The sequence below is a fragment of the Onychostruthus taczanowskii genome, unplaced genomic scaffold (assembly GCF_017590055.1).
Source record: "Onychostruthus taczanowskii isolate IOZ18803 unplaced genomic scaffold, ASM1759005v1 scaffold37, whole genome shotgun sequence".
Lineage (NCBI taxonomy): Eukaryota > Metazoa > Chordata > Aves > Passeriformes > Passeridae > Onychostruthus > Onychostruthus taczanowskii.
The window spans coordinates 4536342-4560484 of NW_024501126.1; the positions used below are offsets into that span (position 1 = coordinate 4536342).

The following is a 24143-nucleotide window of genomic DNA, read 5'->3' on the forward strand; positions in this document are numbered from 1 at the left end:
CTCCTTTTGGTTCTGTCAACACTTCGGATTACAGGTATTATAGAATACACAAATACAAATGGTTGGAAAATATATCTAAAGCCTAAATTTGAGCAAATATAATATTAGTGAGTTTTACAGGTGTCAGAAACTGATTTGTTAGGACTTCAAGATTCCTTTGAAATATGAATGGAAGTCCATTTTCCCTCAGTGAACACAATTTTTAGAGAGTGTGAGTGTCCCTCAGAATAAAAAGAATAATGGTGAGTAACAGAATATAAGAGAATAAAAAAAATTATAATACATTTCTTCCTTTAAGCCCAGAGTTCTTTGTTTCCCGATTGAATTGCTTGAATAGATTAAATAGTGCTATTATGTGCTATCCTTTTAGCTCCCAATGCAAAGGGCTTTTATAAGATAATAGAGAATTGAGGTTGTGATGACAACTAACGATGAGATGCAGAGATGACAGAAATCAACCCAAATTAATGCATTAAATCTTCAAGCTGAAGAATGATACATTAATATCTAATATCACATTTAAAGACGTTTTTAACTTCCCCTTCACAGAACAGCTAAAAGTAAGCTCTCAACTGAGTCACAGATTCAGCTCATTGAGGAATCTTCCTCACATCATGACAACTTCACATTTACTTTATACATGTCAGTTCTGGAAAGTCCTATGTTATCTCATGGGGATGTAACCCAAAAGTATTCTTAATACATACATTACTCCAAATTTGCAATGTTTGGCAGTGAACAATATTATTCCTTATACCATGTTAATAATCCATCTTCTATATGAAAATAAAAACTTCAATATTTTTTATTTGCCTCATAGAATTGTATCTCAGGAATCTAATTTACGTAATATTAAATAAAATGTTTATTAAACTTGTAAATTATGTATGATAGGAGACATTAGTCTCCTATCATCACTTGAGGTGAAAAAAATTATTTCTAAAGGATCTGTAGTACAGTACTTGGATAGTGGTGGTTTACGGAATCTTGTTATTTAGAAATTATAGATGGGGTAAAAAGAGTCCAAGGAAGGGAAATAACCTCTTGCTGACACGGCTATTTATACAGTGCTAAATTCAGAATTATGTAGATGCATAACAGACTCTCTTCCTCTGATCCATTTAGTATATGCACACACATACTTGTACATGTATGTGTGTATATATGTTGATATATATCAAACACTTTCTCTCCCAGTATACACAGAAAATATTCTTTAGGTATTTCATCACACAGTTTGGCTAAGTCCTAAGCTTCAGAACTAGTAAGTTGAAATGTATTCTTAGCTTTTTTTTTTTTTTCCAGTCCAAATAGCCACCTGAGCTGAATCACCAGACTTGAAAGCCCAAAGCTTGCTATGGGCTTAGGACAACACTGCTTCTCATAAAGTCAATGACACATTACATTTCTCTTAAGTTAATGCAGAAAAAATAAACATTTAAGGTTTACACAGGTCATCAGTCTTCACATTAGATTCTTAAAAGAAAAGAATATGCCGTAGTAGAGTGGGTGCTGAAATTAACAGCAAAGCAAAACTACACAGTATAGATTTTACCTGATTTGGGAGGATTTGTTTGTTTGTTTTTGTTTTGGGTTTTGTTTTTGTTTTTTTTTTTTTTAAACGTGCTTCTCACATGAAATTGTGCAATATAAAAGATACTGTCAAGATTCTCTAACCAAGAAAATGTCATTACACAGAAAAACTACAAGTACCTCTTCCAAAGTTGTGTCAGAAATGCCATAGCCAGTCACATGTAGATGCTGAAGACTTTGATCTAAAGCTTGGAAAAGACCTTTAAAAGAGGTCTTATCTGCCCTTTCTGGGATCACATAGGTCAGCTCAGTTCCACTGTTATCTTTCAAGAAGGCTTCTGGAATGTGGGTCTGTACCAGAGAAGTGACCTGAACAATGTGCTTAGGGTCCTGGATTTCAAACACAGAGGGCTATGAAGAAAGAAAGATAATCATGCAGAAAAAAATAAATATTACCAGAAGCATTGGTCTTACTATTAGAATGCATGCAGGAAAAATTCCACTGATGAAACTGCATCACAGCTGGGATACAGAAACTACCTCCCAGGAATAAAGGACAGTGAGACAAGCCCATTTTCAGCTAAATAGTGATACTCACCATTTTCAAATATGTCATTGTGTTCATCTAAATAGTAATAATAATACCACCCACCCAGAACAACCAAGGAAGCTGATAAAAACCTGTTTTGTGGTTCTCCAATAATCATATTACTAAACATATTAATCCCTGGCAGGAACATACATCTCCCTTAAAATGTACTTGGCAGGCACTCTCCAGTTCAGTACCGTACATTTTTAACTTACCTTTTTTATGAGTGTTAGACTGTGTCCCTGGCCATATGTCTCCCTCAGATAAGAGGGAGAGCCACAGCACCTCAGCTGGCCATGCTGCAGGATGGCAATGCGATCACTGAGCACCTCGGCCTCATCAAGATGGTGAGTGGTAAAAATCAGGGTACAACCTGCATGACAAAGATTGGTACATGTCTACAAAACCTGGCTTCTAGGGAAATCCCTCACAAGGGATTCTCTAGCCCTAGGCAAACATATTTTCAGGACTCTTCTAAATCTTAACTACAGGATGCAAACAAAATATGCTGTCAGAACTATGAATTGAGTTAGATTCAATTCTAAACTTACTTTGCCCTGTTTTATACAAAGCAAACATTATTAAGGCTTTAGAACCTCCAGTTTTAAAAGCTTAAGAAATTCCTTAAAATTGCATAACAGCAGTGTCTCTTTCAATGGATCACTCAATGTGAGTTATTACAGCTAATTGAGTGCTCACTAGCTGAAGAGTTTGCTTCCCACAATCAATTTTAAAATTAGCGTAGCAGACTGACGATGAATATATTTTAATTAGAAGTATATAAGCATCTATATACAGGTATGTGCAAAATAGGAAATGGAAACCAGAAAGTAATTTTGAGAAGCTGAAGAAAGGGGACAAACTTCAGGATAGGGCTTAGGACTAAGCTCAGTCTTTTTTAAGTTTGGGCATCTTTCTGTGCGATAGCAGATAATTCTTGTAATACCATTTGACTTGCCTTAAAGTTATCAAGATCAACTTAATATTTCCTCAGAAATTAATGTATTTAGCTTCCAATAATATTTTGACTACACTTTGACTATCCAGTTTAAATTTATTTAAAAAAAAAAAACAGAAAATAAGCAGCAAATGATGTGCATAAACTTTGTACCAGCTTTGTACTTCAGAAGAACATCCCAGATACTACGGCGAGAGCATGGATCTACTCCACTCGTGGGCTCGTCCAGAACAACTGTCTTTGAGTTTCCAATGAAGGAGATGGCAATTGACAGCCTCCTTTTCATTCCCCCAGAAAGGGCTCCAACAGGTTTGTACTGATGTTGGGATAAATCCACATCTTCCAGAGCTCTGAAATAGGAATACAGAAGCAGGACCAATTTTGAAAATGCTTTTCTAGTCACATTCCGTCCACTCAGAGAACAAGTACTGAAAAGTCATTGCAAATGGAAAGCAATAAAATCACTACCTCTATCTGATTTTATACTTTCATAACAAAAACAAATAGGAAAAAAAAAATCTCTACTACAAAGCATAAATGCTTATCATCCTCAGATGCACAGATTTTAAATAATATTGTAAAGGAAAATTTTAAATTAAAGATAATAAAATTAATACTAGTTTTTCCAACAACTTCAGCAAATTACAGATTATAGTCCCTTTAAAAATTATAAAGGCTGCTAGTTTTGTGAAATAAACTGATAAGAGATCCCTGTGTAGAATAATACTATCTAATCAAATCTAATCTAATTAAAATCTGATCTAATTCCTATGTTAAGGACTGGGAGATATCTTACAGATGTTTCCAATTCAGCCCTTGCTCTTGCAGACACTGATCTTGCATCTGAGCATGGAAATGGTATGGAAACATGATTAATAAAGGCAACACTATAAGGCCTTTAACTTATTTTTCATCACACTGAGCATACAGTCACTGACCTAAGAGCTTTCTATCAGCTTGGGAAGCAAGACATAGAAGGCTCAACAGTCCTATGCTAAACTCCTGAATCATTTCAGTGAATATGCAGTCTGAGTGAATAAATGATGCCATTTATCCTGAGAGAATTTCAAATTAAAAAAAAACAAACACATTTCAATAGCTGTTCTGTAGGTATATAATGAGAAAAATTATTCTTAATCTCTTCAGAAACCCACTTTTTTAGTTAATAAAAAGCTTTTGCTTAATTCTTTTGTTGCTTTTCTAATTTCTCTGAAGTCTTTTAAAGCATTTGTTGCCTTTAAAAATCATTTTTCTTAGTAGCAAGGCCTGCAGAGTTCTGAGTATTCTCCTGTGCCATTAGCATGACAGACTGCTGCTAGAATTACAATTCAGCAGTCTAAGTACATTAAGATACAGAATATTATTTCACATCAATTTAATAAGTTTGTTTTTTCTCTGTAGTTCTTGAGAATTCCTGCTGTTGCTTCTGGAGAGACTACGGTGTCCACACCTGAGTTTGTTCAGATCGAAATTTAAAAGTAACAGGCTTTTATGATTGCTCTCAAAAAGTAAAGCCACTTTGCCAGAAATGCCTCTGCATATGCCTGATTGTACACTTAAGGAGAAGTCCCATCAACCTGACATTTGTTTCCATTGAAGCATGGAAATGCCCAGCCCTTCATAGAGTCTAGCATGAATCAGAAGGTAAACACAAACTATTCAGACTGCCACACTGTTTGAAAAGCACACCTTTTATTTCTGAAGTAGAATAAATGCAGTTTGCTATTAATGCACCAGATCTCAGCTTGTACAGTTTACTAGTTAGTTTAATATACACTAGGAAAAATTAAGATCTAGTCCTGCATTGAAGAAGTATCAGCAAAAAAACACTAGCAATTGTTTAGAACCTGACAAGTGGCAAATCCTCTCAGTTCATGTCAGAGCTCTGGCTTATTTTTGCTATTGCATTTTTCATTTTTAACCCTATCATTTATTAAAAATATTTCAAGGCTGGATTTGTCAAAGGAAAATGAGGTGGCTTATTTAAAAATATTGTAGCAATCACTGCCTTTACCTGGATTTTCTGGTTTTCTAAACTTCCTTCTGTTGCAGGTGAAGGAATACAGGATAATAAATATATAAAGTAATTTTGTTGATTTACTTAAAAACTTGGGGCAAGCACAGCAGTTTTCTTTCTATCTGCTTCTCCATCAAGGATAGAGGTAAGGCAGACAGCATGAGGAGGAACCCCTGCAACTTTTACAAGGTTAACCACCTCCTCTCCAGTGAAAACATCATTATTTGATGGTTCAGTATACCAGGTTTTTAAACACTGACAGCTCCTTCAACAAGTATATTCGAGTAATAGTTAGACACTAGGAAATCTATTTTCAAGTCATGATTTCAGAATATGAAATGTGACAAAAACTCACAAAACCCTGCAGTTTCCATTGGTTTTTTTTTTCTTGTAAGTTTTGCATTTTCTCTTTTTTATTTGGGTGGCTTGCAACAGTCATTACCATTTTACTTGAGAGTTTTCAAGAAAAGGAAGGAAAACTCACCCACTGACTTGCTCATCCAACTGTTCCTTTGTCCACCCTGGTGCCTTCACTGACCCATAAAGCAGGAGATGCTCTCGCACCGTCAGCGTGTTGAACAGGACATCGTACTGGGGACAGACACCCAGCTCTGTCCTGATGGCAGCCAGTTCAGTCCGGATGTCCTTCCCATCAACAATAATGGTACCAGAGCTTGGTGGATACACACCAGTCAACAGGGATCTGATGTAAGAAAAGAAAAAAAAAAAATCTGCAAGATAAACTGCAGTTAGCTCATCACTTAGATATCCTGAGGCATGTTTTAACATCCTTAGAGTAACACCAATTCAGTCGAGTATAGTTATAGAAATATCACTAATGTTTTGGGTTTGGGCTTAGCTACTTTTTAGGTTTGGTGGCTTTTTGGGTTTGGCTTTTCTTTTTGGTTGGTTGGTTGGTTTGTTGATGGGTTTTTTGTTTTGTTTTTTGTACATGATCTCAAGAGTTCCTAACTTCTCCTCCTCCAGAGACAAATCTTTTTTTTCTTCCCAAGCAAATCTAGCAAGTGGTTGTTTCCTTCTTCACATGGGTATTCTGTAGGTCCCACCCCACGTTACTGGATTAATGAAAGCTGATTATAGCTAACAGAAAGGTAGAAACATAAACTTCTTAGTTGAGACATTTTGAAAGTTAATTTTTCATTTTATTACTTTCATTTCTGGTCAACTGCCAAGAAAGAAGTCCTTTGCAAATTCTAGGGACAAAAACACCATGAAACTTCATGCTCTCTATGTGATAGGTTGCCAGAAAAGAACACTCCTTCAAGATGTGTTCAACTCCACAACCAGACATGCCCAAGTCCTACTTAAGGTGTTCCTGAGATATCACATCATGGTTTAAGTGGCACAGAGGACTCAGTTCTCTACTGAGAACATTACATTCCTTTCATCATAGATATACAACGTCCACTTTCCATGAGCTTTGAGCAGTTTATCAAATATTTATCTGGGGGGGGGGAAAAAAAAGCATAGCAAATAGTTCACAGAATTTTAAACTGAAAAAGCATAGCAGAGATCAGAAGGGACAGTAACAGCATTAAAAGTCAGGCTTACATAACCGTTGTCTTTCCAGCTCCATTAGGTCCCAGGAGTGCAGTTATCTGGCCCTTATGGAAAGTGAGGTTGAGATCTCTGACAGCCACCTTCTGACCATCCAAGTGCTCTTTGGTGAGGGACAGCAGCACAACACCGATGGTGGCTCCTTCAGTGCAAGGGACTTTCCAGCCCTGAGGTGCTGGGTCTGTGTGGGGAAAAGTAGCAGATCAGGTTGCTTAATCTAAGCATGCGTTTGTGCATAAAAGGAATAAAAAAATAACTTAATTTCTCCTACCATTTACAAAAACCTAGAACAGATGTTCAAATTGACTGAACTGACATAAACTACACTGAAATTAAACTTATCACTCCAATTAATGTTTGCTAAGAATTTGGCCCATTTGTTATGCCAAGTAATGTGCATGTCTACATATGTCTTGATAAAGTCATAAAATAGGCGCTATATTTTATTTCTAGTAAAAGAAATACTTATAATAACATTACTTGAATCATTTTTTATGCCCTTAAGCATTAGAACATTCTAACTGCATAAGATACTTCATATATGTCATCCAGTTTCAGGCACACAATATTGACATAATATTCACAGGCACAGGCAGTTAATCTTCTCAATTCCCCTCAGTCAACTAAACAAAGCAGACCTCTGAAACAATTCAGAGCAGCAGCCTAGTCCAAGTATAATTCAAAGTGCTCAAGGCAAGCAGATATCCAGCAGCTTTCTAGCTGTGAGGTAACATCCTCAGGAAACTGAGATGCCATATGACACCAATGAAGTTGCCTTCTTTTCCATGTCAGGTTTGCACTACTTTCCAAACACAAGCACAGTCAACTAGCAGCCCCATTACATTATTCATGTTTACTATTTTATTGACTCATTACCACTTAGAGATCTGGCAGTGAGTTGGTTTATTTTATTTCTAAGCAAAGGCAAGCCAAACTGGAATGTTAGTCCAAAGTAACAAACTTTTATGCCTGAGAATTATGAGAAGAGAGAACTATCTTTATGAATAAACATATATATATATGATATTTATGGCTTATATTTATTTTCTTTGCAATACTTTTATGTAAATAAAATGCAAACATTACAAGAACAGAGAACTATCCTATACATAAAGTGCTTGAATCAGATAAATCAAATTATAAATTAAAAATACATAATTATTTCAAAGATTGGTTTGTTTACACTGTGAATGAAGAAGTTATTTTGCCGCTTCCACACTCAATTTTAAGCTTCTGACAAAAATTCTTTCTAAACTTGATGTCACTTGCTAGCAAGGTCCTACCAGCAGTTGTGACACTGCTGAGATCTCCTACCCATGCACCTCTCTTCCAGGTACCTTTCTGCTGTTTCCTAAATTTGCCTTCTTTAAATTAACAAAAAACCATTCAAGTGCAGAGGGGCCTCAGACAATGTAGTTCAGGAAAGACTCAGAGGGAGAGCTCCAAGTTCCTTGCAAGCACTAAACTGATTACCCTGGGAGTTCTCCAAAGGGGAGCTCCAAGTGGGTACACAGCATCCTGGTCACTGCCAGCCCTGCTGTAGTTCCAGTTCCAGCTGTGGAACCTGGGCTCCCAGCTCTTCCCTCACACACCTCTGATTTCCTAAATGTTCCCTCTGGGACCAGCCCTTAGCTGGGCTGTATGGAACAAGTGAAGAAATTGCCTAGAACAAAGTCACTTTGCTGCTCCTAGAAAATTCTTCATGGCTGCTTTTTTCTCATTGTCAGTACAATGGCACACAATTCTTTTAAAGGACAGCAAGCTCCTTTGCTGCAGAGTTTTAGCATTCACACACAATTTGCTATCAACCACATGACATGAGGAAATCACTTAAAGAATTTGAGCCAGAAACCACACTAAAACTGGTCAGGTAACGAAGTCTGTTTTCTGGAAATTATGTGGCGTACCCAGAAGGAAACTATGGAAATCCTCATTTTATGTAAGGACCAAACACAATTGTCTTAACAAAATGGAGTTGTTCCAAATTGCAGAAATTCAGACAAAACTAATACAAAAAGTTTTTCCACAAGGGTTTAAAATGAACTTCAAGACATTTTGAAGCCTGCTCCAGTCTAGAAGACACCTGAACAACTGTTGAGTTGTTCAGCTTCTTCACCTATGCTACAGACAGCTGGATCATTTCTAAGATATTGCAACTCCCAAAAAAACACAACAACCCATCATGTTGTTCTAAGGCCCAAGGTGGAATACAGGTGAGAGTAACTTACTCCTTCATTTCCAAAACCTAAATTAAATGTGGGAACATCCTTAAAGGGACTGGGGAGGGGGGAAAAAGGTAAAAAAATCTGAATTAATTGTAAGCAAGTGAACATACATAGAAGAGCAGTGAAATTGGAGGCCAATAAAAATTAGTTACAATAAGAGTTTTCTAGACAAAAGGCTAAGAAGAAGAGACAGAAAGAACAGTGATTATCAAAGAGGAAGATTAGAAACAGAAGGGAAAAAAATGAACAAAGTTAATTTTTCCACTGAAACAAGAAGGAAATTGTTAAAAAGTTAATAAAGCCCAACAAGTTTCAGATTCAGTAAGAGTATGAAAGCGTTCAGTGAATTCCAAAAGATCCAAACAAAGCAAAGGGGCAGTACACTGGGACAAGATGACCCAACATATACTTATTTTACATCTTTCAAAGAGTTTTCTTAAATATTTCTGTATAATAATTTTCAGAATGAATCAATCATTCAGGAGGTAGCAAAATGTAACAGTTACAATATAATAGTCATAGTATATACTACATAATGAAAGAGAAAAAGAGATAAGATGTAAACATATAATACAGGACCAAGCAATGATAAAAGCAGATTTACTATGACTAGCACACCATTCAGAAAAAAAACCAATTGCTCAAATTCTATTACTACAAACCTTTTTCTTGGAAGTTTTCATTGAAGAAAAACATATTAGAATTCAGATAATGTCTCTTGCTTCTCTCTGTACCACACAGGTTCTTCCAGTAGGAAACAGTAAAGGGAAAGTACCACTGGTTCTTCAATCCAAATTTTCCTATGTTAGAATTGTGATATAAACTGTTGAAAAACTTATAGTCATTTTGCATCTTTTTGTAAACTATAAATGTCCTATTATTGCTTACAATGAGTTGGTTAAACCATTTAATTAGCCCAAATATTTTTTCTACTTAAAAATGTTAATAAAGCGCAAAAAAAAAAAAAAAGTTTTTTGGCCATAAAACCAGGTCCTTCCATAAAATAATCAAGCCTCAATGATGCTTTACCCTGTTTCCAAATCAGCTTCAAAGTGTAACAGAATCACAGACCTAACATAATCTTGTAACCCATAGGGAAGAAAATGCACCACATAGTTTACCAAGTGAAAGAGTCTATATTTTTTATTATAAAAATTGTCCATTGCAGCACTTCTTCCATTAATATCTGCAAAATGCAAACAAACCAGCCACCAAAAGAAACACTAATTGGGGCACACACACAAAAAGGGCAAAACCGCGGTTCTGTATATAAACTAACCTTTGGCAGTGCCTGATCTTTTCAGGCATTACTTACCCATCACACAGTACACACTCTGGAGTGTCATTATGTTGACACTGAAGGTCAAGTGTCAATTGAAGATGAAGTTTTTTTAATTCTGTTGCATATATCACCCACCTCTCTCTTTCAAAGCAAAATAAAATTTAATTTAATAAAAAAAGAAATACAAAGTAGCCACAAGAAAAATCCACATAAGCAAATCAGAGGAAAGGTAAATCATCAGAGGAAAGATAAAACATACAGTGAGGCATGAGGCCACGATTAAAAATACATCAACCAACTCAATAAGACTTATAAAACTTGGTTCATGAAAAAATTTAAATAAACACACCACTACTTTCCAAAGATATACTTGAAAACCAATTTGTTTTCTCTATACGCTGGACTGTGGACTGATTGGGAACGAGATACAGTTACTGTGCTGTCTGAAGTTTTCTTGATCCCAAAACATGCTGTTGTTCATGGGTTTCAGCCAGGTACTGACAGGAGATTCACCACTTTTCCAGGAAGTTTTGCTTCTAGACTAAGCTCTTTTACTGTGACGATCCAATAAATTCCTAATTCTACCAAATATTTGGCATACCCATCAGCAAACAAAAGATATTTCATGCCTGGCAACAAATTCTAGTCCATGAGTTAGCACTAGTCAGTATTTATGTATTTAGGAAGATGTTGCTTCCCAGTCCCTAAAGAAAGTCAGACAGTTTTGCACAACAGAACCATAACTCAGAAAAATACATATTTTTGTTTTATTTTCATAAAGCCAAGAAAGACAATGCCACAATAAGTGTTTCCTATGGTGACTGAATGTTTACATTGTGAAGATATGAATGGATGAATAATATTAAATAATTTCTTCAAAAACATGAGATAAGAACAAGCCTTGTGATCTTACCAGGAATAATATTGCTGAAATACCAGCCACCTACAAAATATAAAATGGAGTCAAAGAACATCATCCAGCACATCCATCCAAAGGTCATGTATCCTCCTTGTGCCGTTGACTGGTGCAGATTATCCCACTGAATTCCTGGTAGTAATAATAATGATTTTTTTAAAGGTCAAAGCTAGATCAGCACAGCATTAAAGATCACAACACATCAACACCACACACTTCTGGGCATTTAAGCACTGGCACAAGACAAACTATAGCTAATAACAGTAATCCTAATGAACAGAAAAAAAATTCTATGCCTCTACAAGCCTGTGTTTAGAACAGCAGGTGACACTGCTGCTGGGAAAATGTAGGGAAGCTGTTTTAGAAAGGGTTGTTTATGAAGTTTTAGCTTAATTTAGGCCCTTAATTTGGCAAAAGAAAAAGAACTACAACACTGACAAAATGAATCGGGCTTTAAGCCACACTGCTATTATAAAGAAAAGGATTACACAAAGTTTAATGTCATTTCTATAATGCTAAATCTGAAGATTTAAATCTGTGAATTCTAACTAAGAAGCATTGTGTACATTGACTGCATTTAGAGGTAAACATGAATGAACTCACTGAATAATTGCTTACTAAAATTATTACATTGCAGAAGACACAAAAGGAAAAAAGAAGGTGCAAACACTAGTGCTACAGGAAGGTACCATACTGCTAAATGGAAAACAAAAGTAACAAAGTTGTAAATTTATTAATAATATTGCATTTTTTAAATTGAACATGCCACTTTGTTTGCAGTACAGTGGATCATGATATTGCTTCTACAATTCTTTTTCCACAATTGTCAAGGAAAGCAGTTTCTCCCAAAACACATTTTGCCATTCCTTCAGTAAAATGAGTCATTTTGATGAAGTGTCTGGTGGGAAATTTAAGCAATATAGTCTGCAATTTTCTCTTCCACTCTTACAAACTGTTGTACCATTATGACACTTTTTCAATAGTTTGAAATATCCACTGTCATGAATATTGTTCTTGCCATAATAGTAAAAAAAATTATTACATCTATTAATATATCTGAACTTGATCCAGCTTATTAATTTATTAGAGATTTTTCAGAAGAGACTGGAAAACATTTCCAACTGTAGTTTTTCAAATAATAATTACAAAGCTTTTCTCCTAACCAAAGACCTTACCTATTTCTTGGCCCTCAAAATATGTAATGAAAAATATTCCTTGCCCAAAGGCGGTTGTAGAAAGAAGACACTACAACATCAGAGGAGAAAAAGCATGTGAACATCAAATAAAAACACGCTGTTAACAAGTTCCATGAAAGAAAATATATTGTGATACTAAAATCAAGCACAAACTATATAGACCTTTTTTCTTTCCTCCATATAGGCTAATGGTTGCTATTTCATTTTATGTTTTAACCATACTTCCCCCCACAAACCTTGCCAGTATTTGTTCCACCTAACAGAGCTCCCCTGACCTAGTTACTAATACAGGAAAGTGTTATTTTATCTGACCAACTGACACTGAAAAAACAAGCATTTTTTAACAGTGTATGTATTATTCCACCAGCCTAATTTAGTGAGTTTTTTTTTTGAAATAGTGAAGCCATGATGTGTGAAATATGTTTTCTTTATATGATGGTGATACTTGATGTCACATTCAGGGACGTGGTATTTTAGCACAGTACAAAGACATAAAACAGGCTATGGAATACATTGAACAGGAAAGGACCTGAAAGAACCTACACCAAAGAAGCACATAGCTCAGATTATATGGTTGGACAAATTTCTGTTATATTCTCCAATTATATTAACAGAAAATCAATCACTAGTTTTTTTCCATATAAATAATGACTTTGCGAAGTGGCACGTCATCACCTGATCTTGAAAATACACTAATGTTACAAATATTTTGAGGTCAAGACATTAAGAGAACTCACGAGTATGAGGAATGCAACTTCCTGATATTTCCTGTAGATTTACAAAATTAACCTGGCACATTATTTTCATTCCTTTCTATCTCTAAACATTTTCTTAGTTGAAGATTTATTAGTATGATTTATTTCCAATAGCCACAAAAGCAAACACAGGAAAAAATAAATACATTATGAAGTACGAAGTTTTGAAACTATACAAATTCACAGCATAGTTGGAGGAGGAAAACTACAAAAGAAGAAGTATTTACCATTATAATCTGGTTGGTGAAACTCAGCTGGTTCTGCAAGACCAACAAAACTATGTAGGGTAAAAAGCTGATCATATAGACAAGGCTGGCACACAGAGCTGCTGTATCGGCACTGCTGAAAAACGCTCCCAAAAAATAGCTTAACATGATGACTGTAACTCCAAATTCCAGGAGAAAAAGGAAGATAAGGAAACCATTGCTATAAGCAAAGATACCACTTGCTTTTAAAATGATGGCCAGAGCACAGCTGCTTACTGTGAGCACAATGACATTCTCCAAAAACCAAGCAAAGAAATGAATGGCTGGATACACACCCATTGTCTTCATATACTGCAAAACAACAGAGCAGAGAGTTAAAGACAGGAAACAAACTTGATTTTCCTTTTTCTTTTTTAAACAAAGCATTTTTGTCACCGAGACACTACCAGCTTCCCAAAGGATGTCATCTTCCCCTTAAATTTCTTGTTTCTTTGCCCTTGTGCTGTGCTCTCTCCTGGATCAGACAGATTGAGCAGGGCAGTCTCTGAGATCATCACACATGAGCACAAGGAATCACCATGCTCTGCAAAACTCTCTTTTGCATAGCGTTTCAAAAACAGAGGTCAGATTACTGGTTCTTCCAGCGAGGATTTTGCCTTTTTATACTCTAAAAGTACTGAGAATATACCACAGCAATATATGTAAAAATATTTTTTTCTGAGCCTGTTTCTCTTCTGAAAGAGGCATACAGTTTGTAACCTTTATGCATTACCAGGCAAATAATAATTTAGCCGGGTATGAAGTACATCCCTCTTTTTCTAAACATATGCTTTTGGATACAAGCTAATAAAACCTTTGAAGCAGCTCTCATAAAATCATCAAAATTAATATTAAGTTGATTTAATATTTTGGAACATTAAAAAAGCTTACCTTACAACAGGAAGATTAGAGAAATTAGATAATTAAATTATCTAATTATCCCCAAATTAATCAATTATCCCCAGATTAAAAATTTTACTCAAGCGGTAATTCTGCTGATCCAGTGAAATTAGTGTAATTCATTAAAAAAATATATTTAACCCTATAGAAAATGCATCACAAGGACTCTGTCCTTCCAAATGCTTAGCACCTGTGAAGACTAGCTGTTAATAGAAGCAAATAATTGTCTCTTTTTTCTTTTGGTATGCAATTTCCCTTTTATTTCTGATAATTACACAGTTTATAATAAATTCTTACCTTATTTTAGGTAGTTTTATCATTACAGACTACATAGAGCAAAATATGAAAAATAATCCAAAACAAAAATCATTCTAATCACAAGGCCTTCCAAATAACATTTTCCAGCTTGAACTTTTGCTTGTTGCTTTTTGTCTCATGGACAATATTTGCATACTTTTGCTCAAATAATGTTTTGAAACTGGGTTGGCAGCTAGAACTAGGGCTTACTGCCCAGAGGAAACAAGTGAAAACAAAGCCATCTGGATTATGAGTACTTAAAAGTACTTCACAACTTTTGTATTTCAGTGCACCTAAATAAATAAATTTTCTTTTCAGAGGTTAATCTACCTCTTACCTCTTCAAGATGAATTTCTCTTTCATAAACCAGCTTGCGAACCATACCAGCAACTGAAACCATCCATGTTAACATCATCATGAGTGGGAAAAAAAACCCTATGTTGTTCAAGAATCTAAGAAAGAACAAATATGAGGAGTTGTCAGCCCACAAAGGTAAACTATTTTCTGCAGAATGTTAATAGGTTAATACTGGAACTGTTCTCAAAATAAGATCTAACATGAACAATGAGATTTATTCCTGATCTGGTTAGAATTATTTATTTTTTATGTAACAAGCTAAATGTATGTACTGGTACAATATTATTATACTAATTTTATATATTATAATATTTTAAACCATCGAGCTGATATAATTACTCTTTGGGGCTCCATTCAAAATCAAACAAAATTCAGATCTGTGTTGATGGCAAAGTAATATATTTGGACAACAAGGAATAATATGACCCAGTCAATTTTCACTCCACTTTAACAAATTTATTAACATTGACTAATGTTAAAATCTAATAGTTGGGATGTTTTGATGGTTTTACAGAGAACAACCCTACACTTTTATTTCATCAACTTCACCCTTCAAGGGACCAATTTACAGTTTGTGTACAGGACAACTAAGGATTTTAAAAGGGATCTCTTAAAATAATTTAAGGTCATTGCGAGCTATGTTGACACAGCCTCTGTCGAGCAGACTACTCCACATTATGACTGCAAACATTTTGTAGGGGGTCGTTTGCCAGACCAACATTGTATAACATGTTATGTTAAACACAGCTGTTGGGCAATATTTGCTCTGCTGTAATACATCTGGTATTGGATGCACTTGTTTAAGCCTGTGTAGAGATACACATTCACTCACTGAAAAGTGGGAACGTAGTAGGACCCCAAGTTCTTTAGTACTAATCTAACAAGGAAAATACTTCAAATTAAAAAGCTGAAATTTTACTTACAGATCACTGGTATGACAAGGGTAAGGCATGGCTTGCACCTGAATTGCTGTTTCTGAGGTGTCTGTCCCAGTCTGTGCTGAAATAATTGCCCTTTCAATCATATCTTGAAGAGGAATAAAGACATGGTTGTATTTAAACCCATCAGCTGGCAACTTGTGGGGGTGGGATTTCCATGTTGGATTTTTAATCAAATCTGTTCTCATGCTGTAGAGAACACTGGTTCTAATTGTATATGAAATGCGTCTTGGAAGGAGATTGCTGGAATCTTGCTTCTTGTCCTCTGGTGTACTGAAGAGGATACCTGACATAAGAAAGGAAGCTTCATAACTAAGCTTATATAATTTATGCTATTTCCATAACTAACTCATGGCTAATTACCACGTGATATAGGATGCATTAATCTGTCAGGGCAGGCCTCCAAACTCTCATGATCCCAAGCCCAAAAATGGCAGGTTTCAGAGACACATTTTTCACGTTCATGAATATGAAATGTAAGATGATTCACATGATAAATGGGTTCATAAAAATCATTTTTATCTGAGGTGATTTGTCTTTTTTTGAGCTGCAGTTTTTGCTTTGCATCCACATTTAGTCCTTTTTGGGGGGCTGATATCAGTTCCACAGTAAAAGCAGCAGCCATAAAATTTGTGCATCAAAGCATCAACAGCTTTCATAAGTAGATGACAAAGTAAACAACACCAACCCACTAAAATATATTCTGATATTAATCTTTAAGTCAATTGCAGTAGTTCTAGTTTAGCACAGCAGAATTTGCACATTTGTTTTCCCTAGCTCTCTATAAAGGAAAAGAAACCCCAACCAAACAGATGAAAGCTTAACATGTAGCTGTAAAGATGAAGCCAAATACATGAAACTGCTTGTGTTCTCTTTTTGTGTGATCCAGACCTTTTAGGACTTCCAGATAAATTCTAAATGTTGCCCTTTTCTTCTTTGGGAAAAGGGAGAGATAGCTTACCTACCAGCTGGTTCTCTGAAAGATAATAAAATACAGAATACTTTACTCCAAACCCGATTTCTTTCAACTGGCCAATCTCATTTTCCCATTTACACAAACAGCTGATTTTCTAAGAAAATCCATGAAGCTATGAAGGCTCTGAAGACCACAAAAAAAAAAAAAAAAAAAAAGAAAGAAAGGAAGGAAAATTCTATTCCAGTTTAATGTCTTTCTATGGAAAGGAATGTATGCCTACATCAGAGGATGTAACATTGACATGTTGGACACATTCCATTCCTTAGAACACCATCTTCTAATAATGTGAGGAGATAATAAGGCCAGAGTACTGAAAAATACACACAAAAAATGTCTTTACTTATATTAGCATATGACCCTTCCCTATGTAAGTGGAACAAAAATGAAACTATGATTTGGTAATTCAGTTTTCTGAGGGCCAAGACTTATCTGCCCATTTCTTTCCTTAAAGAGGAACAGTTTGCCTTCTCTGAAGTACTCTTGAGCAATTCTCCTTGTCTCAAGGTATAGCCTGTTTGTTTCATATTGATAGAGGGTGGCAATTGCCAGGGTACTGTAGATCACAAAACAAGCACGAGATTCCAGACTGAACAGTTTCCTTCTTTACAAGTGCTTTCTCATGTCTTCTGTTGTACCCTTACAGGCATAAGGGGGACAAAACACCCCAAAAAAGATAGTGGGAAAATGTTGTGGAACACTTTTTATAGACTTAAAGGGGCCTCTCTTTTGGAAACACTACCTGCAATCAGCATTTTCTGCAAGACAAGTGTGTATGTTAAGGGGAAATATTCTTGCCTTTTAAAATCTTTTGCAAAATAATTGATTCTCAGTAACAAGCATATAATGCAGGAAAAAGAGAAAAAGTGTAATCCCAAGGAAGGAAATAAATACCTTAAGAACTCATTTACTCGGAATAAACAAACTAATTTGTCTGAGGGGTTGGTTTAAGAGTAAATCTTAACAAATGCCCTTTCTTTCCTCCTTTTTGAAAAGTCCAGAATAAAAAGAACAAATTTTGAAAGGATGTAAGCAAGATGACCTTGTCATCTTGTTAAGCTTCCTCAGTATTCCACATTTTTTATCTTTTTCTTCTTTATATATTTATAACCATTCCTTTAAACATTTTGATAGAAATAAGAGACTCCAAGGATTCATTCATTCAGCCATTTCACAGTTAAAACAGTATAATTAGTGTTTCCAGCTTACATTACAGCATTTAAATGTGCTTTATGTTGACTGTATTATATGTGATTTAATGCACGCTTTGAAACTGTGTAACCTTTACCTACCTTATCAATAAACAGACAACAAATACAAAGTCTGAGATTTTCTGTAAAAATACATTTTACATAAGGTACTTACTAGCCAAAAGATTATTTTCCTGGATGAGTTCATGAGCCTTCTCCTCCAATTTCTCTATAGAGTCAAAAGGCTGGAAACGGTCCAGTAACACACAGGAAGAGATATTTACAACAAGCTGTGTCAACAGGTCAATCTCTTTACTTGCTGAGCTGTTAAGCATCTTGTTTGTCATAGTTTCTAAGATAAGGAAACAAATAGGACTTGCTTAATTTTAATGATCAGAACAGAAGGGTATGTTATCACTTGCACATCCTATGAGACTAAATCCTCATTGTATTAAAAAAAAAGTAGCTTAAAAGACACAGAAATTTTAGTTTGAACTTGTGGAAGTGCAGTTCATGTTTCAGTGTCTTTTACAAGCCCTCAGCTGCTCTTTCCTTCAATTTCAGAGGTATAAAAATGTAACAAATTCTAGCAGAGTTACAGAAAGAGTCCACACCCTTGAACTTTTTCTTATTTTTCTATAACTACTCCCACAAATACAAGGGAATTACTGTACTTCAGATATCATAAGATATATTAATATGTCATTTAGTAACATATCAACCAGTTCTTTTCTCCTTGATACTGTGAATATTTCAAGAATCATGTTAAATAGAGCATAAGCATTTTGACAGGAGTCCTACATTTAAAAGAATCTGAAAAAGTCTAATAATCTCTTCATTTTTACTTTATCTATGGATCCAGGAGGAACATATACTTCAATCAAAACCTGGTTTCTAAAAAAACTCAACCTTTGGAGGAATTCAGATATTCATCCATTGGTAGGGAATGTAGGGAAAATGCTATATCCTTATGTTTGAAAGAATAATCAGAAGGACAGCATGAGCTAGAAACATGCTATCTAGATTTAATAAAAACACCTGAATTTCTCAGGTAATAAACAATGCTATAAAACATTCCACACAATTTTCCATCTTAAATTTTTCAACACTCACTTGAAGATATAATCTTTAAAAAAGGATAGATGATGACCTCCTATGATAAGAGTGGTGACAGACAAATCCTGGATCACAGATATTACTCAGCATCAGCACAGGAAATATTACAATAGGAAGGCAGATAAGTGGAAAATGTTTGAAGCAGTCTGAAGAAGAAGCATGATTAACAGTGAGAAGGGTAAAGTGCACAAGGAGAAAAAGCAGAGGAACTGACAGTCTAGAATTCAAAAGATAGACAAACAATGACAGGGTGAATTCATAGGTTGAGAGAAACCATAACAGAAGAAGAGAGGTAATAAAGAAGAGAAATAATAAAAGTCTTATTTATGGCTATCCTTGAAGAGGACAATAAAGGAAATACCCATGATGCCCCCTTTTTCACAGCATTAGAGAGAAGAGAATATTCCTAACATTAAGCCTGGATGGCAGGGTTTTCGTATACATTTTTGTGTATGTGTATGTAATTATACATAGCCCTATATGAAGTATTCTGTATGAAGACAGGCTGAGAGGGTTTGTGTTGCTCAACATGAAGAGAAAGTTCCAGACAGACCTTATACTACCTTCCAGATCTTATTATGGCCTGAAGGGGGCCAACAAAAAGGCTGGGGACAGACTTTTTACAAGGACACATACCAGTGGGACAAGAGGAAATGGCTTTAAACTGTAAGAGAGCAGATTTAGATTGGAACAGGTTGCCCAGAGAAGCTGTGAATGCCCCAAGCCTGGAAGTGTTCAAGGCAAGACTGGATGGGGCTCTGAGCAACCTGGTCTAGCATGAGGTGGCCCCGTGGCAGAAGGATTAGAATTATATCATCCTTAAGGTCCACAAAGCATTCTGTCACTGAGTGATAGATACACACACAAGACCTTAATTTGAAATCAATACTTAGCTAAGAAAAGCTTCTCTCATGAGTTAAATTGTTGATTATTTTAGCATAAGAAATAACATCTATATTGCTGTTGGCTTGGAGTGTGGTATACCTAAATATTTCTGGAAAAAAATATTGTCTTAATGGGCATGAACTTCTGTACTCCATCATAGAAACAACACATATATGAAAAAATGCAATCTACACGAATGTTTTAAAATCAAGATCTATGGAGTTGATTACCTTGTTTTTTCCCATTTATAAATGTAGCAATTATGAACAAATAGCTTGGTAAATCAATGTTCACTATTATCTTCATATTTCATTTAAAATCATGTCAGCCCTCATCTTCCTCTCAACTTGTTTAACCTATCATTAAGTAACTGGGAGGAAATACAAATGGTTTATGTAAAACCATTGGTAGAAGTGCTGTTTAAGTAAAAAAAAAAAAAAAGTTGCTGGATGAATAAATTAGAATAAATCAGGAATAAATAATTTTAGGTCACAAATTAGAAGAAAGTTTCTAGGTATCAGAAGATTTGGGTAGTGGCACAGTTTTCAGTGATGGCACTACAGCTATTTGTTTCCTGCCTTATAAATACACACTAACATTATCATTACAATGAGGGCAGCAGAGGGGTAGCACAAAGGAAAGCTCCTTGTTTTGGTATTCTTTTTATTGTCCTGGCTGTTATACACAGTGTCACATGTAGCCCTCTGTAAGGAGAGCCCTGGATAGTGAAAGAAGAAATCACAGAAGAAGGACAAGAGAGAGACTCAGCAAGCAAGAATTTAAAAGAGGAGCTTGCAGCACAAATGCCACTCAGTGTCTTGTGAAGGTTTGTAAGGACTGTGCCCAGCTCACAAGTTCTAGTGGATCAGGGTTTATACAAGATCAGTAGGAAATTATTCCAAGTTGCTGGGCTGCAAAGCAAGCATAGAGGAAAACAATTGCTTTGCCTACCCACACAGCAACTTAGAAAGTAAAGGGATTAAAAAGAAAACCACAAGCTTTTTAGCCCTCAGCCTAAATATTTACCTTGCTACACCTGAGTAAATATGACACAGTAATCTTGCTAAACAGTTTTAGAAACTGATAATTTTGTGAGGTCTTGAGGCATGATGATTTTATAGAGACATTGGAAGAGTTCTACATCTATTCACTTTGTCTATGACACTTTACAGCAGGAGAAGCACAGAAGAAATCATCACTAAGTCTGTTAACATTTTTTATATCATTGTAGAGAAATAAAGAAAGATACAAAGGCAAGCACCTTGTATTTGAGGATAATTAAAAGTCATCTGTATGAGACTGTAGATGTGATAAAAGATATTTGCTTTCGTTAGAAGACAATCACAGAGATCAGGAGATTTTAAAAAGCTGGAATTTTGGATGAAAATTAAAAAGATTGTGAGGGATAAAACCATTAACATGGATATATTCAAGGCTTTAATTGGATGCAAACAAGGTAATTACAGGACTGAACAGCTGATGCAATATAAGATTAATGAAATTTTAAAAAAAACCAAACATAAGAACAGGTTTATAGTTAAGTTAAACATGATTATTGTCCAATAAAATGAACAAAACGTACACAAGCTAAGATAAAAATAAGAGTGCATATAATTTTTCAAGAAGTAAAACAACCAAGTGAATCTATACAAAGAAGCATAATAAATCCAGAGGAGTGCTCTGGTGCTTTAGAGAGATCAGTTTCACAGAGGCATAAATGCTCTTGTGATCTATAGCCCCTATTGATTTCCAGTTTTTATATGATGCTAATTTTACCAACTGTATTCCCTTTAAATAAGGAAATCCTAGTTTCACAAGCCACTCAAACCATATTTTGTCTTGACCATCTGAACAATTAACCATTTATTATATATTATTAAATGTCCTTAGTTCTGTTAAAAAGCTATACCTTGAGCAACACAGGTACAGATTTCTTTGATGTTGCCTGCATCAGTGAAGATGGATCTGATAATTCCAGAGATCATGATATCTATTTAATGGAAGATTGTTTGTCTATAACCCATCATGTTGTTCTCACTGTTAGGTCCACAAAAAAGAAATCCAGCTATTACTCAACTAATAAATTGAAATAGCTGTTTTTCCAGCACACCCTGAAGCTTAAGAGACTTGCTCTTTCCTCCATCCTATCTTTCCAACATTGTGATTTTGTGAGTTTGGTTTTTAGATGTATTATGATCCATCTTCACCTCGATGGGTAAGCTGAGCCCATCTCAACCTAGTCAGCAGTCTCCTGGTCAAGAAAATCATCTGAAGAGAAAGCAGATTCAAATTTGAGTCCCTTGCCGAAGGAGGACACAGAGCCCAGATTCTTTCCAGTTTGAATTCCAGACGCCATTTCCATTTTTCTTACTGGAAGAGTGCACAGGAAGTCCTCGTCTTCAAAGAAAGCCTTCAAACTAAGGCCAATTTCAACTCAATCTCACAAGCTCTCTGCTAAAGTAAAGCCACACCAGCCACACCTACTGTGACTGCACCAGCTCAGGACAGTAGTACAGGTTAAGACTGAGAGCACACTTCATTTACAAGCTCTCAGGAGCCTCCATGGATTTTGTCCATCTCCTGCCTAGAGGCAGATTCTGAGGACCAATAAAAGTGTATTGCAGTAGTCTTAATTCTTTGACTATAAAGCAGACTTAATGACTTACATTTCTGTAAATTCAATGTTTTTAAATCAATGAGGGTCACAATGTTCTTCTGTGGGGGTACCTGAGAGCTCATCTCTTCCAGAGAAAGCAACTGGAACAGATTTCTGTTTGGCTCATAATGATCCTAAAAAGCACTGACCTGAAACCACACAGATCTCTCCCTTTCTACCACAATCCTCCTCTGGGAACTACTCTGCTCCCTTTGTCCATGATGTCACACTGTCTGTTATTGCATTTTATCCCATATTTGTCTCTTTCTGATTCTCAAAATCATGAACTTTTCTTACATGACATTGGAATCTGCTTCAGTAGAGAGATTTCCTTCTGGCACATGCTGGCAAGCATTTTAATGATCGTATACCTACCTTACTAAAAGCTAGACACACTGAATTTTTTTCAGTTATCAAATTCTTGTAAAATCATCAAGCAACATAAATTTACAGCATAATCCTTTCTATTCTCCTACTTAAATCCTTGAATATCCCAAATTAGTCAAAATAATAATTCCCTTTCTCCTCCATTAGTAACCATCCCCCTTGGGCTATCTCTCTGACCCTGGAGGCTCTCTGTTTGACTGCCAGGGGTCACTACCAAAGCAGAGAGGGATGTGCCCAGGGGGAGGCTGCCAGGCAGACCAATGAATCAGGGCCACTCCTTTCCCACCAGAGCTGCACAGAGCTGGCACTGGGCCTGGTCCTGCTCCAGGCTGCAGCTCCCACCGTTTCACACCTGGTTGTGGACCTGGGTCCACACTGCTTCCCACGGGGTGCTGTTCTGCACTCAGCATCATCCCCATGGCCCCACTGGGCTATCCCAGGTCTGGCACTGACCCAGGTTGCTTCTTATTGACAGTGCAGCTCCCTGGTTATAACCCTGTCTCAGGCTTTTCTGAGGCTCAACGACACCCCATACAACTGATTCTGAATAAAAAGAAAACATAAATACAGAGAGTTTTTGATCAAATGAGCTCTATCCAATCTCATTTTCTATTTATTTCCTTTAAAATTTACTACAAAAATATACTTCTGCCTAATGGAACTGTGGCTACAATGTTTATATCTCCCTTCACTCCTTTTAAGTATGGATGTTTGAGACTCTCCCATGACACTTTTCCACTTCTGACTTGTTACCAATATTGTTTCAGTATTTGAAATTCAAACTATTCAGTCACTCAAAAGAAAACAGATAATTACATTTGAGACTAACTCAAGAGGGTACAGTCTCTTATTATTTTACTTAAGTATCACTGAGGCAAGTAAAATATTCAATTTCAACTCAATGTAGTTCTAAGTTGAAGTCTAACAAGACTAACCATTACATGTACTTTCACATACGCACCATATGCTTGCATTTTTTTAAGAAGTTTTTCCACATTGATATCCAAATTACTTTCTATGAAATGTTTTATAAAATTGTTTTGCAGTGCTTCCTGAAATGAAAAGTGATAGATGTTACATCAGGTTTATCTTCTCTATGAAAATACAAAATATACATATGCATTAATGTTCAGTTTCATTACCAAGATTT

At 35.7% G+C, this 24143-nt stretch overlaps 1 protein-coding gene across 1 annotated transcript in view; it reads right to left on the reverse strand.

The window, feature by feature from the left end:
• Positions 1–24143, reverse strand: part of ABCA13 (ATP binding cassette subfamily A member 13) — a 168646-nt gene that overhangs the window by 90019 nt on the left and 54484 nt on the right. The window contains exons 21-34 of the mRNA XM_041411692.1: positions 23955–24045; positions 18125–18301; positions 15772–16072; positions 14829–14943; positions 13277–13606; positions 12274–12343; positions 11096–11230; positions 9559–9700; positions 7972–7982; positions 6670–6850; positions 5582–5800; positions 3234–3430; positions 2338–2495; positions 1714–1944 (exon numbers count right to left, since the gene is read on the reverse strand). Coding sequence (XP_041267626.1) covers positions 1714–1944; positions 2338–2495; positions 3234–3430; positions 5582–5800; positions 6670–6850; positions 7972–7982; positions 9559–9700; positions 11096–11230; positions 12274–12343; positions 13277–13606; positions 14829–14943; positions 15772–16072; positions 18125–18301; positions 23955–24045 — 2358 coding nt within the window. The remainder of the gene's footprint in view (positions 1–1713; positions 1945–2337; positions 2496–3233; positions 3431–5581; positions 5801–6669; positions 6851–7971; positions 7983–9558; positions 9701–11095; positions 11231–12273; positions 12344–13276; positions 13607–14828; positions 14944–15771; positions 16073–18124; positions 18302–23954; positions 24046–24143) is intronic.